At 42.4% G+C, this 15,651-nt stretch overlaps 1 protein-coding gene across 4 annotated transcripts in view; it reads left to right on the top strand.

Annotated features, from left to right (window-relative positions):
* Positions 1 to 15,651, top strand: part of LOC146042675 (uncharacterized) — a 77,094-nt gene that overhangs the window by 7,869 nt on the left and 53,574 nt on the right. For 3 of the 4 annotated variants that reach the window (XM_083162797.1, XM_083162794.1, XM_083162795.1), the window contains exons 2-5: positions 1,663 to 1,744; positions 3,913 to 4,039; positions 9,479 to 9,586; positions 10,083 to 10,166. In XM_083162797.1, the coding sequence (XP_083018923.1) occupies positions 1,733 to 1,744; positions 3,913 to 4,039; positions 9,479 to 9,586; positions 10,083 to 10,166 (331 nt within the window). In that variant the 5' untranslated portion in view covers positions 1,663 to 1,732. The remainder of the gene's footprint in view (positions 1 to 1,662; positions 1,745 to 3,912; positions 4,040 to 9,478; positions 9,587 to 10,082; positions 10,167 to 15,651) is intronic. The other variant, XM_083162796.1, reaches the window with a different exon arrangement.

The raw sequence follows: 15,651 nt of genomic DNA, 5'->3' as shown, positions 1-15,651 counted from the left end.
ATGCCAATCATCGCTGCGGGGAAAGCTGCTCAGTGCATACACACTGAGCGCCTACCCCCCTGCCCGACGCCAACGCAGGGGGGAGGACGGCTTTGCATAGCGCAGAGCTATGCAAAGCCGTCCTGAAAACCGCTCATCTGCTGGTATAACCGGCAGATGAACGGCTTTCCCGTCGATGATGCGGGAGCGCACAGCAGCGCTCACCGCTCATTGCCGGGACTTACACACATGCTTCTTTGAGCTGAAAGCCGCTCAAACTGGGTGTTGTGAGCGACTTTCAGCTCAAAGTCGCCCAGTATATATATATATATATATATATATATATATATAGAGAGAGATTCGTGAGGAGGCACTCCGATTAAAGGTGGTAATAGAGCTTTAAGAATATTGCTATTATCTGGTGCCCTCCGAGCTAGGCCTTGGCTGTGTGCCAAATATGTAGAGGGGGGATGGCGGCACTCAGAAATAAATACAGACCACGCTTGGTTATACCGACGTTTCTGTGCCGTTTGGCACTTTTATCAAGGTGCAGGAACAACTGACAATACAACAGTGTTCACAATGTTCACTGTTGTATTGTCAGTTGTTCCTGCACCTTGATAAAAGTGCCAAACGGCACAGAAACGTCGGTATAACCAAGCGTGGTCTGTATTTATTTCTGAGTGCCGCCATCCCCCCTCTATATATATATATATATATATATAATCACTTTACTGTGATGCTGCCATTGGATGGGGGCCTAACAGAGCTCCATTCAGGATATGGTTGCACCCCCAAAATATATTACCCCTATATACACACTGCACCCCATAACCCTCCATGTATTACCCTCTATATAAAGGGTACCCCATCCTCCATATATTATGCTGCAACTGTAGGTCTTGGGACACCGCAACAAATAGCAGCAGTAAACAAGAAATGGATACAGGAACCAGCAGATAGTCCTGCCGTGTGTAAAGTAGAAGCATGTGTGGGAGAAGGTGAATAAGTGTGACAGGAAGGGATGAGACCCCATGTGAGCTGAGCAGTGCCCGGGAGGTGGGGGGTCCTGCTGGGGCTGCAGATGATGTAGGTGAGGAGGAGGCAGAGAATGGTCTCAATTGCTTTATATATACTGCATGCCGGCAGAGAGGTGGGTTCATGTGCACATCCCTCCCACACCCCGCACAGGCTATTTCCAGACCCCTCTGGCCAGCTGCTTGTGGCTACTGGTGTCCTCTGCTCTCAGACAGACTGGGAGATATGCAGTTACTGATGAACTTACAGATACCAGTAATGGTAATGGGGTGCCCCCTCCCCCCCTATAATCTGGCCCTGGAGCCCATCATTTTGGCAGGCTTTAAACTAGTGTTGCATAAATGTTTTGTTAAATTGAACTCTGATAATTCTTTGGTGCAGTAGCCATTGAGCCAAATATTTCCTATGGTAACCTTCTTTGTAAATGTAAGCAGACTGAATTAATGTTACTGCAGTCACCTAAACATATGTTTGGTAAGTTTATATTGTTATCTATTGTACAGGATAAATGTGGTCTGGTCCATTTAATTATAGAAACTGCACCACAAAAATAACAGCTCTACTCTGATTGGTCTTATGCATCAAATTTCCGAAATGTCCCAAGTTCTAATTACATGATGAATCTGTTTTGTTCTTTCATTTTAGTGTGTACATTTAAAGACTACAATACCCATATGCTTAATCATTGCACGGAGTGAAGTCAGAGGGCCGCACAATGTCTTGTCAGGTAAGAACAAGATCCTTACTTTTTTGGGGGTACTTTGCACTCCAGTTAAAAAATATACATACATGACAATCTATGCTATTAGAACCCTCACATGTCACTTTTATATGTCATCAGACTCCTCCGCATGTGCCTTACGCTCCATCGGAATGGGATCATTCGTCAGACTGCATTTAGGTCTACAGTCATTAGGTCGACCCCACTAGGTCGACTGGCAGGAAGGTCGACCTGACTTAAGGTCGACATGGGCCAAGGTCGACATGGGCCAAGGTCGACATGGGCCAAGGTCGACATGATTTAAGGTCGAATTTGCATAAAGGTCGACATGAGGAAGGTCGACTGGTCATAAGGTCGACGTGGGTTTTTCACTGTTTTTTGATCCGAATGTCGACACAGTCGACATGGACACAGTTGGCAATGAGAATCGGACCCTCGCATCGCTCGCTTCGCTCGCAATGCTTCGGGCACGGTGCCTCGCTGCGCTCGGCACACTATTTTATTCTCCCACCACGCCCTAGTGGATGGTAGGGCATGAAATACCGCCTGTCGGCACATGTCGCTCAAAAAACAGTGAAAAACCCATGTCGACCTTATGACCAGTCGACCTTCCTCATGTCGACCTTTATGCAAATTCGACCTTAAGTCATGTCGACCTTGGCCCATGTCGACCTTAAGTCAGGTCGACCTTCCTGCCAGTCGACCTAGTGGGGTCGACCTAATGACTGTAGACCTAAATGCAGTCTGACGAATGACCGCATCCCGCTCCATCAGACTCCTCCACATGCTTGGGACTTCTACACATGCCTCTTATATTCCATCACACTGATTCCAATGCCCCTTATCACATCACCCTTCTTATACACATTACACTTTTTCAGATATCCCCATATCAAACTACCTTTAAATATCTGTAGACCCCCTCCATATACTTCTCCTACTTGCCATGATACCCCCTCACATACTGTACAAATTATATTCCTCTTTGTGTTTTTAATTATTCTTCTCCACATGACCAGTCTATGCCATTAGACCCCTTACATGCCTTTTATTCGCCATCCTACTCCTTCACGTCCCTCAGATCCATCCACATATACCTTATATGCCACGGTACTCCTCTGTATGCCCCCAGTAAGCTATCAGACTCCTCTTGATACCTGTATATTCCATCATTCCACATGCCCATTACATGCCTTCACACATGCTCCTTATGCCATTAGATTCCTCCACATATTCATTATATACCAATGGACTCTTCCACTCTTATATCCATCGGACCCCTGAACATGTCTCTTTTATACCAATAAGACCCCACCACACACCTGTAATATACCATTCTACAATTCACACACCACTTATATGTCATCAGTCTCCAATTACCAACTACTGTATGTACCATCAGACTTCTCCACTTGCTCTGAATATATTCCTCTTCCACATGCCCATTGGATGTCATCATACTCCAGCATATGCCAATAAACTTATTCACATGCTCCTCCATGTATCCCTTAAATGCTATCTGACAACCCCCACATGTCCCTTACATGCCATCATACCCCCGTATGCCTCCAGTAAGCTATCAGTGTCCTCCATATGCTTAGTAAATGAAGCAGACTTCTTCACATGTTCCATATTTGAAAAGCCAGAAGTTGTCGAAACACATTGAACTATTTACAGGACCACCTTACACCTTTGAATGTAGCCATGCTACCAAGGATTCTGTTTACAAAACTTGTGAGTGTCAGACAGGGAGTATACAAGAACTCCTTGCCTATAATCCTGCAAGACGCTCACCACCCATCTTCTTTTGATCTTTTGGATTTTCTATTCAATTTTGACCTTTTTTTTATGTTGTAATAAAATGTTTATTGTTCCAGTAAATATTGTTCAAAAGTGCCTGATGTGTTGCTTCACAGGGCACAGGTCATGGTAACTATTTAAACTTTGTACGATGATGCAAAATACTAATGTTACCCCCATTATTAACAAAGGTCTAATACAATGCATGTCCAAACTATGACCCTCCAGCTTTTTTTTTACCGATGTCGGATTTTTTGCTGAGGCAAAAATCAGCACAGGGATTGAATGGGGCGAGTCAAATTGCAGATTTTTCACCTGCCGAAAAGCTCAGCCACGATTGAATACACCCCAATATCTATGTTTTTGTTTCACAGGTCCCTATTATATTCCATGATGTTGCAGCTTCGTTTACAGAGGAACAGTGGTTGCGCCTGGACAACTGGCAGAGAGAGATTTACAAAAATGTTATGATTGAAATCCATCGAGCCCTAACAACTTTAGGTGAGAAGCTTATCAATTGACAGTAGTCACATCGACCTTTTAGTGCTACATATAGAGCAGGCATGCAGATTTTCTTGCATGGTGGATATTCGTGAACAAAATCGATCAGTGCAGGTGCACTGACATTAGGTTCAAACATACCTATCCATGCCCATTTATTGGTGTGCTTATAGGGATACATAATACATTGTACCCAAACGCACAATTCGATGGATCGTGTGCACATCGTGCATAATGACGTACCAATGTGTGCTCCCGTGGTTCGCAAGGTCGGCCCCCAGATGCGAAGTGCTGCACGACTTATCCGTCAGTTCTGATTGAGGTTGTGAGCAGATCGTAGGTGCTTTTTAAGCACATACAATCCCTCGATCGATCGCTCCATGACCCGCATACGTTCAGGTCGTATGCAGGTTGTCCTGATATATGGCCAGTTTTAGAGATGATGCCTGATCTAGCCATCAGCCAAAATGAATATGCCAGATGGTCACTATTTTCCCAAACTGTGAAAATAGAAACACCAGCAAAACTTCACATTTGAATTTAGTATTCTAGTGCACATTGTTTAATAGCTGTACATTGGGCCTAATTCAGACCTGATAGCAGTACAAATTTGGGGCATATGTAACATGTGCAGAGAGAATTAGATTTGGGTGGGGTGTATTGAAACTGAAATCTAAATTGCAGTGTAAGAATAAAACAGCCCGTATTTACCCTGCATAGAAACAAAATAGCTCCTCCAAAACTATATATTTAATTTGCCTCACTTGCAGGGCAGCATGGTTTTGTCCATTTTGAGAACAAATTTGTCCTGCGATCAGGTCTGAATTAGGCCCATTGCCATTTACTAAGCAATATAACAACTTTTTTTATAAAACCTTACATTTGCAATATTAAGTCATAGGGGTCCATTCTTTTCTCTGTGGACCTATTTTCTAATCAGCACACTGCTACTGCCAACTAGTGGATTTCTGCTCGCACCTGGGTTGCTATGTGGTGTGAAAGGACCTTCTGAAAATACCTGGGTCCAGCAACCCGTCATTCCGACTTGGGTTGAAAGAAGGGTTAATCCTGGGTCGGACCCATTTTGCTGTGCAGTGTGAATGGATAACTCGGGTTGAGCAAACCGGGTCCCGTTCACACTATAGGCAAGAGGCAGGGTCCACTTCAAGCGTTGTCCCCTCTCCTGCCCCCTTATGATGCCCCTCCTCCCCGCCCCGATGATGTCAGCTTATCGTTGGGTTGCTGTGGGGGACTTTGCATTGCAAATGATGGGTCACTCCCGGGACAAACCATGTCCATATCCCGGGTGTTTTTTTTATCAAACTTCCAAGTGGCAGAACTGTATGCGCTCTGTGCAGCATTGAGAGTCAGTCAGCACTCAGTCAGTACATGTCTGACAGTTTTCTGGATCTACTGTAGAGGTTCCTTTCGGGAGGAGGGTAAGACCTTGGATCAGGATTGGATAAACCGCTCTGATTATGAGGAGGGTTATCCTGATAATCTGAAATTGTATCTTCTGATTTTGGCCATTTGCCACTCTGAATATTTTGGATAATCTTCCCTCAAAAGAAAGAAGAAACAGGTGATTTTTGTTTCCTGCATTTTCACATTTTCAGGATGTCCTAGGACAGGACAGGTTGAATCCAGGCAAAAAGTTTAAGGTTCAGCCATGTTTCAAGTTTTCATACCTTTTCATGGAAGTGTCATGAGCATGCAGAGTGCCCACATTGCTTGGCTTGTGAAAGCGACTTTTCTTCCTACTTCCAGTTCTGCTTTGTTAAAGTAGCCCACTGACCTTAAGGCTGGTCCTGGATGTGCTCAGGTTTTAGGTATAGACAATAGCCAGTTCGTTAAGAAAGTTTTTATAAGAATACCACAGTATTTAAAGACACAACAATGAGAAAAGAAAAAACACATCAATACATACATCAATAATAAATACCGTATATTAGGTACCGGCCGATACCAATATTAAAAAATTGGATTAATCCAAAAAAATAAGAATAAAAATAAATGGGCTTAGTAGTAGATAAAATACTCCTTCTGAAGAGTGAGTCTGATGCCCATGAAGTCCCACTTATTAGTCCATTTAGAGCAAGCTCATATGTTAGTAGTAGGGATACAGCCAACCATTATTAGTAATTAGAATGAACAAGTCCAACAATATAGATAAGAGGCAGTTAGTGATAACTATGTTTACCAATCCTTCAAATGTCGCTTTAGATGGTATGTGGAAGGGAGAAGGATATGTTCCCACAGCTGTAATCACATGTAATTCCGGGCTAATGAAGGCTGAAATAAAGGGTGGAGGGGACTCCAACTGGAAATCAGGTTAGAAAAGGGGGAGCCGGCCGGCTATTCCTTTCAAGCAGAGAACAAGTTTTATACACTGTATTTAAAGTTGAACAGGCACTTCTATCTAGTTGAGGGCATATCGGTATGGGTCTTCAGTCTCACTGCCTTTAGTGTTCTAACTCTAAGGACTTAGTCAGATGCTATAACTATAGAAAGAAGGGGCTAGATCACAGCATCTGGGAAAAGCAGTTATGTGTAAGTAATTATAAAATATATATATATATATATATATAAGAAAATGGAAAGTACCTAACTGTCCGCGCCCTAGTAGTGAATAGCTGCAACTCTGAAAGTCCCCTGTTAGCCGGGACTCAAGACAGATAGAAATACAAAAAGGGAACAGAGTGCGCTTAGAGGTGAAGGTACACAACTTTTTTCCTCAGTTATAAAATTTATTCGATAAAAAGCCAACACTTCAGCTTATATGGCATACACAATACATATAGTCATTTTAACAATTGACACAATGTACAATTTTCCAATACAACAGCAGGCCCAACGCGTTTCGTCAGCTACGTGACTTCATCAGGGGCATTCGATGACTTAGTTGATACTGATACAGTTGCACTTTATGTAGTATCTCAAAAAGAGGGTACAGAAAACGCATTCTGTTTTTGGATACACTAGAGGTTACTTCCTGGTCACACAGCCTTATCTGACCTGGATGTTGATATCTGCCACTGAGTGGGTGTACTCAGTGCTATTGGGACATAACACTGTTTGTTTGTATGGGCCAGTTTAAACAAGAGCGCTGTTAACTGGTGAAACATATATTTCTGCAAAATACATTTTCTGTACCCTCTTTTTGAGATACTACATAAAGTGCAACTGTATCAGTATCAACTAAGTCATCGAATGCCCCTGATGAAGTCACGTAGCTGACGAAACGCGTTGGGCCTGCTGTTGTATTGGAAAATTGTACATTGTGTCAATTGTTAAAATGACTATATGTATTGTGTATGCCATATAAGCTGAAGTGTTGGCTTTTTATCGAATAAATTTTATAACTGAGGAAAAAAGTTGTGTACCTTCACCTCTAAGCGCACTCTGTTCCCTTTTTGTATATATATATATATATATATATATATATATATATATATATATATATATATATATATATGATTGTGATATCTGTTTAAATAAATAATACTGGTGATAACAGAAATATAAAAAATTATCTTAGGGAATTTCCTGTTTTCACACAATGAATGGAAACCGTGCATTATCCTTTAAAATAAACACATTTAATAAATAACCATCAAAAGTATTAAAATAATTTCTATAACCTTAAAATATAGGTAAAAATGGCAAATCTTGTATTACACAACATGCAACAGTAGCTAATATTGGTGATGGTAAATTGATATATAGATTTCGATAAAGTCCTTATTATGGGTTAAGTTCACCGACAATTGGGACTGGGAAAGTTCCAAAACCACTCTTTAATAATCAACTGTAGAGGTTGCCAAGGATGCTTCTGAATGCATGTACTGTAGGAGAGTATGGTCAATGCGTTTTGTCCCTGAAAGCTGGGGACTTTTTCAAGACACCAGGAGTACTAGTGTCCTAGGACATCTAGTGTACTTCAACTGATGCTATAATATATAGACTTCTTATATTATGAAGTAGTAGATAGATTTGCCTCAGTCATTTTAGTTATTTTCTTTCCAGAGGTGGACATATGGGAGGGTGAAGATTTAAGCCTGTACAGTACCCACCTAAGAGAGTGGAAATTCCACCTGAAAACATTTGACTTCAAATGTACAACCCTGATGTTCTCAGTATGTAGAACTGATTGTTGTAAATGAAAAATCCTTGTTATGGAGCGAGGTGCAAAGATCCACAGATAGTGGATTCTATGACTAGCTCTATGGTATTTTTATGGGGCTACCCTAGTGTACCTATTTCCACCATTCTCCATGTCTTCCTGTTTCTTAGGTGTATCTGGAGTGATAAAGCTTATGTTCTTTTCTTAATTCTAAATTGTCTGAGAAGGCCATGCTATGCCAACCTGCTATCAGATTCTCCTTGGCACCTACCTCTCAGGTTAGATCTACTTACTCAAGATTACACAAATTTGCCATATTTGGCTTTGAAGGCATGGCACGTGTCGCTCAAATTTTGATAGGTGTTTTTTCAGAGCATAATTATTGCCCGTATGTCAGCTCTTGCGACTGTCTATAAGAATGTCTGGAAGTCTTACATTGGTTGATGTGAATACCAGTTTTGCTTGTTGTTTAGATTAGGGTCTCTGTCTTTCTTGTTTAAAGGGTCAGTTCTTTTCCAAAGTAAGTCCACTTTATTGCCAGCAGTTCAAGACTTTCATGCAAGGGGTAGTTCACATTCACCTTCACTATATTTGTCTGTTCCACTTAGGGACCTGAATCTGATCCTAGAAGGTTGCAGCAGGCTCCGTTTAAGCCTCTTCTGTCAATAGATTTGGGTGGCTTACATTGAATTTTTTTTTCACTATTGCATCTTCTAGGAGATTCCCTGATAGGGTGATTTTCACACAAGACTGTTCTTTTAATCACGTGGTTTTCAAGCTTTCATTGCAATTGAGACATTTTGCTGCATTTTACTTCTAGTATCACCAGAGTGTACCCCCCCTTCTTAGGCTTGCATTGAGAAGTTAGATCCTCTACCACAGTGATGGCTAACCTTGACACTCCAGCTGTTGTTGAACTACACATCCCAGCATGCCCTGCTACAGTTTTACTATTTGGCCATGTGAAATCTGATGCAGGGCATGCTGGGATGTGTAATTCAACAACCGCTGGAGTGTCAAGGTTAGCCATCACTGCTCTACCATATACTGTAGGACAAAAAAGAGGAAACAGTCCATAAATGTATATTTTGATTGAAAATGTATAAACCAAAATAAACTATCAACTATTTTGAAATTCTAAGAGGTCTGCTTACTTGCTCATTTCTTTAAAGAAAACTGGTTTGACTTTGTTTTTGGTGATTGGTTTGCTTCAGAATATATCACATAATGACAAATTATTTTAAATTGACAGGATATATTTCTACTTTTTGGTTAACCAATATAAATTGCTAATTTTTTTAATTTTATGTTGGCAGGTTATGCGATCGCTAACCCAGATGTTTTGTTTAGCATTAAAAAACCACATGAACCATGTGTGCGAATCGATTGTAGTTCTGGAGAAACTAAAGAGATTCCTATTGGAGGTAACTTGATTTTATAATTACAATGAAGTATGTTTTAGGAATTTTAAATTAATAAATACAATTTTAAAGTTTAGCACATCAGTATATAATTTATGGTATAAATCTACTTTATTACATATAGACTTGCCAGCCAATAGGTTAACGTTATTACAGTACTTTTAAGGTGCATGTGACACCTACACTAAGCTGATTTTTTGGGGGGGACTTCAGTAATACTCCCTGTAATGCCACTATAAAATTGTCTATGAAAGTGCATTTATTACTGACGTTGAGCTGAAATGCAGGACCAGTCAAATTTTTACATTTTTATGTCAAATTAGTATCTGGTCATAAATTATAATTCAGCACTTATGAGTAAAATCTTATGTAATTGGGAAAGGTGTTTTATGTACATAGAACTATTATGCCAAATGGTGATTTTCTTTAAATACAATTAATGTATATGAAATATTACTTTAAATATTTAACATTGAGATTGTTTGTTTGTTTTTTGTAGACCATCCTGACATTCTAATAAGAATTAAGGAAGAAGACGGTGAAGATCAAATAGAAACTTTTGTTGAATCATCAAATTGTGAGTGTAAGTCATATTATGCTTAGTATTGAGAGCGGCAGACCTGTGCTTTTAGACCGTGCTGTTAGACCTGTGCTGTTGGTTTTCAATTTAGCTCTGCTGTTTGCAGAGTAACCATGCAATAAAAACATACAGTAGGGGTGTAGCAATTGCCTTGTCCGGGGCTATTCATTTAGTCCTGATAGGCCGCCGTGTGCTGTGGCTTATCTGGGATTTGGTGTCCCCACCTCAGGCAGGGGACACCAAATCCCCAAAAGCAGTCTGTTTTCATGTGAGGATGCGCCTGCGAAAAACACAGGTTCAGCAAAATGCTTTTTTTTTCTCTTCGAGTGACCAAATTGGATAGCTCAAAACACATTGGCCCTTATTCTGATCGGTGCGGATATTCCCGCATTCTTACGGTGCGGTCCGCACGCCACGGTGTTTTGCCGCGTGCGGCCATCGTCCGTAGAAACGCCCACGTGTCCTCCGCATTCGGACGGACTCACTCTTTAAGAACAGGGCGTGTTTACGGACGACATACAAACCATGCGTGTGCGGTAGAAACACTCCGATTCGGCACGGTATTACAGAGTATTACAGAGTATGCTCGGGAATACCGCATCCGAACGGGAGCCAAGCGGTGCTACCGCACGTAAGCGGAGTATTTACGCCAAACAACCCACTATTATGTCAATTCTGCAATGCATCACACTGGCATTGACTGTGACATGAATATAAATAAATGTGTTTACTTTACCCAAAATGTGTGGTTTCATGAGTACATGTCAAATACACATGTGTATTGATAGTATTAATATTCTGTCATGTCCATTGTTAGCAGTTTTAAAGTGTCTGACAAGTACAGCATATGTGGGTGTTTAGTACGGGTTCCTTGAAGCAGCAATGGTTTCAATTAAAGCACTGACAAGCGTCCTATTAGTGAGTAATGAGTAAAGGAGTAGATTCTATTGGGTTCAGGTGTTAATGGTTGTAGTCATTAGGCGTACGTTCGCCTACCGCATGAACGAGTGGTGTCCGCAAAGCAATAGTACACTTGTGGACACCGCACATTTCTGCCCTTTTTGATCGCGTGCATTCGGAGTGGTTTCCGAATGTACGCCCCCCAACATAAGTGTACTCCCCCGTGTCCGCCCATGTTTCCGCCCCGTTTTGCCCACTTTGAAACTACGCCCATGTGCCATTCCGCATGACGCCCATAATACGCCCATATTTCCCGACTGATTGCGGGCAACAGTTTTGGACGGGATTTTGCCGAACTGGTACGGAGTCTAGGCGTGGCACATGCGCGTTGCGTTCTCCACGCATGCGCAGACGGCGAAAAGACGCGATCCGTAAGAATGCGGTAAAGTCCGCGTCAATCAGAATAAGGGCCATTGAAAGACTTTTTTTATTAGATTATTCATTATGTATGTATGTATAACAACTATAAACAAGAAAAGAGAACACAAATTCAACACAAATCCAGAGCTGACAAATACACTCTGCAGAATATAAATAGTTGAACTTGCTGCACTGTAATAAACACGGAGGAAAGTTTTGGAGACTCCAATGCTACATTCCATTCATCTTCATCAATAGGGCCTACAGTAGGTCAGGGGCTCCCAAACTTTTGAATCACGGCACCCTAGAGTATATGCATTTTTTTCTTGGCACCTTTAGGCCAAAAGTTTGTTCCTGAGAATAAAAAAAATTTAATTATGTAAATAGTGTTTTATATGTAGTGCTTATAGTCAGTTACTCTATATTTGTCAGCCACAAGCACTGGTTTTCTCTATTACATTGACCATAAAAAAAATGTAATCGGTCCTGGATCACCAACCCAGGGCGCCCCTGCAAGTGTCCAAAGGCACCCCAGGAAATACAAAACGATTAGTCGAATTCAAATGGGACAGATTTAAACCTAGAAACCCCTCTGGAAGAGGAAGTATATGTGGAGTGTTAAGCTCAACCTACCCAAGAGCGTTTAAGCACAAGGGTTTTACTGTCCACTGAATTAATTTCAGTTAGGAAAGATATATCAACTATTGACGAAGCAGCTTAACTACTAGGGTCCTTTTTAGGCAGTCATTAATACCCGACATTCTCAGTTATGAAATTTAAGCATTTGTCGAGTGTAACAAATTCCTGCAGGATACAATAAAACAGTCAAGAAAAAGACAAAACAAAAATAAATATAACAAGACAAAACTAAAAGGGACCCAACCACCCTCCACCTACCTTCTACACTGACCGCCCCCAACCAAGGTGTACTTATCCCCATTGCTAACCAAACCCAGAATCCTTCAGGATTCAGAGAGAAATTATAGCCAACATTGCAAGGCTAGTCCACCCTGCACCGAAATAGAGCCCCAAAATCCTCTAAAAAGGACAACAATAATGATGAAATGGGCCAAAACCAATAGTAATGTATACAACAAGTAAATGTAGCAACAAATAGTGTAATGAGTATACAGCCATATCAGAGAAATACTGCAAAAACATAAAGCCATATTTAGCCGGACAGTCAGTCAGGATCAATTATTTGCGTTCTGGCATGTGGAGGTCCTACCAGGCCACTGCTTTCTTGGGAGATGAGAAGAATTTTGTAACTCCATCCACCGCTACACGTAGGGATGGGAAATTGAAAGTTTATTGAAGATTTAAATCTTGGAGGCGAGGCTTGATGGGGAGTAATTTGGCTCTGTCCTTTTGTACTTTCATGGCAAAGTCTGGGAACACTGAATTATTCATCCCGTTGTGAAAGAAGGGACTTTACACAAGAGCCAGCCATAAAACTGCATCCCGATCTTAGTAATGTAACAACTTAGCAATTAATGTAGGAGGAGGTGCTCCTGGAGAAAACGGACACATCAGTATCTGAGGTGCACGTCCAACAGCCAAGTGTGGAGTGAAAGAGTGCCACCCATAGGTTTCAATCAGCCATTTTAAAGAAAAACAGGGTGTAGTACAGCTGACTGGAGATGCTGCAATAACGCTGGAGGGACACATGGTCCGGGGCTCACCCAGGGCTTCCTCCTGCCCTGCAGTGGCCAGGTAGAAGCTGCCACAAGTGGATAGCAGAGAACCCTGAGTCCTTTCCACCAGGGGACACCGCCGCCTGCATCTGAGAACCACAGCCAGGATGTCCCTGCAGCAGAGTGGGGCATCCGCAGGCTGCAAAAAGGCGAGGTGCCGGAGTGGGGAATGGAGTCACCGCTGGGGCTCGCAAACAGGATGGCACCACCACTACAGTGTCCACAGGCCAATCCAGCAAAAGGGGATTGCATTCCGGGTCTCGGAAGGTCTGTGCAGGATGTATGGCCGAAGAGTCCTCTAGACCTGCTGCCAACTCCATTGGCGCTGTAGCCACTGCAAAGGTTTTATTTTAACCATAATATGTATAATTAAATGAATCAGCATATTCTAAAATCCTAACCTCTTGACCACAAATTTTTGAAGTTTTCGCAGCCAGAAGGGTAATATCTACAGAGGAAAAGGGGGGTTTGGGTCACTCGCACAAGATAACAATTTGGAATATCGGACCCCTCAAATGTTCAATCTGAAGTTTAGTTGAAAAACAGGGGTGTGCTACCTAGGGACATGGGCATAGGAACAAGTACTTGAAAAAGAAAGATATGTCCTTTGTTAGGTGCACCTCAGAGAAATAGTTAAAAAAAATTAACCTTTATTAAGTCTTTATTAAAAGGCTGCGAAAATAATATTAAAATGACGTACAACATGAATGGGTAGGGTTCACACAATTTAAAACTTGTGGTGGCAGGCAGAAAAAGCTGTTATAATAAAGAGTTTATTCAATGTGTGTCCGTGATTCAACCATGTGTAGGCTACCTAGATCTGTGCAATTATCACAGGTCTGGGTACTCAATGATTAATGCTAACAGATCATACAATGAGGTGCCAAACTGGAGTGGGATTGCTCCCTTGTTTTGGATATCTCCTTCAGTGGTTGTATGGTGTGTGGGCTACCTTAGAACTGTGCAATTAGCGCAGGTCCACTGGACCTTCTGCGGTATTGCCACACGTTCTTTATTTTAGGTGCCGTGACAGGAGTGGGTTATGCGCCTCTTCTAACTCCTTTTACTAATAGTAATGATGTCCTGCCGTATATGATGACACAGTCCGGGCCAGAGGAAGCTGAACTGCGAAGCGCGTGCCGGCTAGCGGTGCGCAGGCAGACAGCTGTTTGTTATTTTTCTTACATTGTTATTTTGATTGATTATGTGTGTCCGTTTGGTGTATTGGTCCTGAGTCCATACTGAGACCCGTACTCGTGTGCCACTGTGTACCAGTGCAACCCAGAGAGTGTTATTCCAACCACACACTCCTCTGGGTGCATGCTTGTCCTCCCTGGACTTAAATCCCCCCATAGATTTGATAATAGAGGGGCATCCAGGCTTACGTGTGAGGACTCTTTGAGACCTAATCACTTTTTTCTGGGCGCAACCCACCAAAGGAACGCTCAGGTATTAAAGTGTGGTCTCCACACAGTTTGGTCACAGGTAACGGTGTCATCATATACGGCAGGACATCATTACTATTAGTAAAAGGAGTTAGAAGAGGCGCATAACCCACTCCTGTCACGGCACCTAAAATAAAGAACGTGTGGCAATACCGCAGAAAGTCCAGTGTACCTGCGCTAATTGCATAGTTCTAAGGTAGCCCACGCACCATACAACCACTGAAGAAGATATCCAAAACAAGGGAGCAATCCCACTCCAGTTTGGCACCTCATTGTATGATCTGTTAGCATTCATCGTTGAGTGCCCAGACCTGCGATAATTGCACAGATCTAGGTAGCCTACACATGGTTGAATCACGGACACACATTGAATAAACTCTTTATTATAACAGCTTTTTCTGCCTGCCACCACAAGTTTTAAATTGTGTGAACCCCCTCCATTCATGTTGTACGTCATTTTAATATTATTTTCGCAGCCTTTTAATAAAGACTTAATAAAGGTTAATTTTTTTTAACTATTTCTCTGAGGTGCACCTAACAAAGGACATATCTTTCTTTTTCAAGTACTTAACCCCTTCCCGACATTTGACGTACATTTACGTCATGGTCGGGAAGTACTTCCCAACACATGGCATAAATGTACGTCATGGATTTAAACTGTCACCGCGTCTATAGACGCGGTGACAGTTTGGAGATGTCTGCTGTCCCTGACAGCAGACATCCCCCCTCGCCGCCCGGGGGGGGGCAGGGATGCCCCCCCCGGTCGGCGATCGCTGTGATTGGCTGTTCAAATCTGAACAGCCATTCACAGCGTTTCCTGTGTTACCGGTAACACAGAGATCGGTGGTGATCGGTGCTGTTAAGTACAGCACCGATCACCACCGATCCGCAGACCCCCCCTCCCACCCACCCGGCAGCTCTGTGCTCTTACCCCAGCCCGGCAGTCGCTCTCCTCCCTCTGCTCTGATCCAGCAGCGCCGCAGCGCTGCCTCCCCCTTCCCTCCCCCCCGCCAGCAGCAGCAGCAGCCC

Source organism: Crinia signifera, chromosome 19 (assembly GCF_055691185.1).
Source record: "Crinia signifera chromosome 19, ASM5569118v1, whole genome shotgun sequence".
NCBI lineage: Eukaryota > Metazoa > Chordata > Amphibia > Anura > Myobatrachidae > Crinia > Crinia signifera.
This window is presented reverse-complemented; position numbering and strand designations above follow the sequence as displayed.